The 3,575-nt window shown below is 34.5% G+C and overlaps 1 protein-coding gene across 1 annotated transcript; it reads left to right on the forward strand.

Moving 5' to 3' along the window:
• The first annotated feature begins 2,080 nt into the window (after positions 1–2,080).
• On the forward strand, positions 2,081–3,007 carry LOC114683670 (olfactory receptor 4P4-like). The gene has a single exon (XM_028857982.1). It carries the CDS (start codon positions 2,081–2,083, stop codon positions 3,005–3,007), a length of 927 nt encoding a protein of 308 aa, XP_028713815.1.
• Positions 3,008–3,575: the final 568 nt, after the last annotated feature.

The raw sequence follows: 3,575 nt of genomic DNA on the forward strand, positions 1-3,575 counted from the left end.
ATTTACTTATATTTACATCATGTGTGACAATTTGTGGATCTGAATGCTTAGAATTCTAATGCTTCTACAACTTCATTACCTTATTAAAGGAGGAAACGAAGTGTTAAATAATAAAGAAAAGGGCCTTCAAGTTTTTGCAGAATTTTAATGAGAGATTATAATTTCTACTTTATTGATTTAAATTCCATCTGATATATAATGAATTCTTCCAAAGCCATATTAAAATAATGGACATATGTTTTTAATTAAAGAAGTAAGGAAATATCTTTGGTAAGGAAATCAACATCTAGTTTGATTATAATATCTTTTGATCATCATCTTCTTTATTCCTCAAATGTAATCATGCCATTCCACACCTTTCTTAATTTGTTTATAAGCACTCAGGTACTCATAGAAATTAGTTGGGTGTGACTTCTTGCACATGCTCATTACATTTAGGCCAACTTTTTAACTGCTTATGTTTTATGCCTACAGTATGTGGTTCTCCTTACTGTCATGCAGATCCAGTTAAGTATTGAAGCTTCTGCTTTGTACTCCAATGTTAAAAAAAAAAAGCACCATACTCTATTTCTGCTTTGTTACTACTATATATTTAAACCTTTTCCAATTTTCAAATTTTCACTAGGTTGCAATGACTATTCTTTGGAATCCTTAGTGGAGTTCTTTTAGCAGGGTAAATACTTATTCCCTAATCCATCATTAAATGTTGTCTTAAAATATTTTAAGTTTTATGCGCATAATACTGACAAATCAGAGTAATATTATATTGTTGCTTAATTTGCATTTCCCTGATTTAGATTTGTAAGTGGACCTTTTTTCATGTGACACTTTCAGAGTTTGGGGGGATAATTATGCAAGAATGTGTTAACCTGAGATCAATGGGTGGAATTTGAGTCAATCTATAAAATCTTTTCATAATCTCTTTTTTTTTTGTATAAAATGTACCTTTCCTGAAGCTTTACCTCAGGAGTCATACGTGCAAAGGGCATTGATTTCTTGCTGTTCTAATTCTTTGTAGTATAGTAATATTTTCATTCTTGTATAAGGATGATTGATTTACTTTTATAAGACTGTATTGAATTGAGCATCTATGTAACATATTTTAGGTCAGGTTACTATAGGTATAGAAAATAAAAAAAAATGAGGAAAATATTTTATAGTTTCTCTTTTTTCACTGACATATGTTAAGGTTTGTCACTATGCACATACAGAGTGTCTGGTAAAGTGAAAACGTGGTTTAATTTAGAATCTCAAGTTGTTGAAATAGGTGATGTGACGACATTCCAATAGATACACTTTGTGTCCCTGCAGGTGCTAACATCCAAGGTGATCCTAGATGACAACAACAAGAACCTCCAGAACAGACTTGAAAATCAACTTGGAAATTAGGTGAAATCTAGGACATCATAGTCATTCTGGAACCTGGGCAGAAATCTACCTTCTTCTCTAAAATTTTGCTTGTGTTGTTTATTGCCTTTATTACTTATATTATGATAAGTTTCAAAGGCACTCCTGAGATTTCTGTGAAGTGGTTCAATAATGTGACATCATGAATCATCTGAAGTAGGGTGCTAGCACAAACTTTTGGAAATCAGTAGTTTTAGTCATTATGAAGGGCTTAGAATAACGATAACCTACTCACTTTTGAATAAAATTGGATAATTCAATGGCTGTTAACATATACACCTATAATATAAAAATTTATTCTTAAAGTACTATAGTGAACTTGCATCTTGATTTTGAACTTCAAGTATGTATATAATTTTTAAAACATCTACCTTGTTCTTCCTACTAAATGTATGTAAAGTTTTGGAATATCTCCAACAGCTACCATTAATTTATTATTTACAGTATCACTGTGTGTATTTGTTCTCATGAACTATAATATACTTTCAAGCCTTCTATGTATCTTAATTATTATTCTATCCATAGTAACAGATTTACAATTGAATTGTCCTAAACACTCAATGCATATACTTACTGATTAAAAAATGACTTTGAAAATGAAACAAAGCCCTTGAAAGACCAGTGCTTCAGGCACAGCCTTCTTTCCCTCTAAATAATCAAGCTCATAGAAGCAATGGGGTATGGGAACATCACAGAGTTTATCTTACTGGGACTTTTCCATAATGAGGAGGTCAAGACAATGTGTTCTGTTCTGTTCTCATTTTGTTATCTTGCAATTCTCTTCGGAAACCTGGTGGTTCTTCTCACCATCAGGGGCAGCAACCTTCGTGAGTATCCAATGTATTTTTTTCTCAGCTACCTGTCCTTCATGGATGTATGTTTCACTTCCACAGTGGCCCCTAAATTGATTATAGACTTATTGGTACAGTGTAACACTATATCCTACAATGGCTGCATAGCCCAGATGTTTTATGCCCACTTCTTTGGTGCCACTGAGATATTTATCTTGGTGGTTATGGCCTATGATCGTTATGTAGCCATTTGTAGACTCCTTTACTACATGATCACCATGAACAGACCAGTGTGTTATATTCTTGTGATAGTTTCAGTTATTGGTGCTTTTATACACTCACTTGTGCATGTACTGATTGTTATCAGACTTCCCTTCTGTGGTGCCAATGAGATAGACCACTACTTTTGTGACATATTCCCCCTGCTGAAACTGGTCTGCACTGACACAAGACTCCTTATTATCATAATCATTACCACCACAGGGGTGCTGTCCATTTTGACCTTTGTTGCCTTGGTCATTTCTTACATCATCATTTTGTCCACATTGAGGACCCACTCATCCAAGGGCCTCCACAAAGCCCTTTCTACTTGTGGCTCACATATCACAGTTGTGTTCATGTTCTTCCTGCCACTCATCTTTACCTATGTCCCAATGGGTGATACTGTTGGGAATGACAAGGTATTTGCTCTATTTTACACCATGATTGCCCCTTTGTTCAACCCTCTCATCTACACACTGAGGAATACAGACATGAAGAATGCTATGAAGAAAGTATGGATCCAAGAAAAACTGTTTGAAGGAAAATGAAATCTCTTCTGGTGGAGTCCTTTTACTCAATCTTGTTCTTTCTACAGAATAAATGTGAGCAACACAGCAAGATAGCAAGATGGGGAGTGGCCATCAAAAATTGCAAGCCACAAAGAGATAAGACACTTAGCCATGGGGACTTTGTATATGAATGAATCAATTACAAGTCTTTCCATTTTAGGTAAATGGAACTTATTTTGTCCTTCATGCTCCTAGGCATAATGGCTACTATTAATATTGTTGTTGGTGCAAATTAGAAAATTATATAATTTGGCAATTTTTGCTCTACTTTGGGATACTGATGTCTTGTCTGAGATAGGTGTCATAGAGATCCTTTCTGGTGCTCTCACCACTGTATTTGGCATGTCTATTGATTTATACTCATTTACCTCATATTTCACAATCATGTTGATGAAACTTTATGCATGTAGTTTATGATGTTATTAGGAGACACAACCTTACAGAAAATTCCTTGATACTCTCTGGCTCTCACAATCTCCCCCCCTCCTCTTTTGCAATGATGCCTGAGACTTAATTGTGGGAGTATTTTGTAGATATATCCATTGAG

The sequence above is a fragment of the Peromyscus leucopus genome, chromosome 4 (assembly GCF_004664715.2).
Source record: "Peromyscus leucopus breed LL Stock chromosome 4, UCI_PerLeu_2.1, whole genome shotgun sequence".
NCBI lineage: Eukaryota > Metazoa > Chordata > Mammalia > Rodentia > Cricetidae > Peromyscus > Peromyscus leucopus.

Excerpts from the sequence above, each read along its gene's own strand:
- LOC114683670 (XM_028857982.1), top strand. The coding sequence starts at position 2,081 with ATGGGGTATGGGAACATCACAGAGTTTATCTTACTGGGACTTTTCCAT.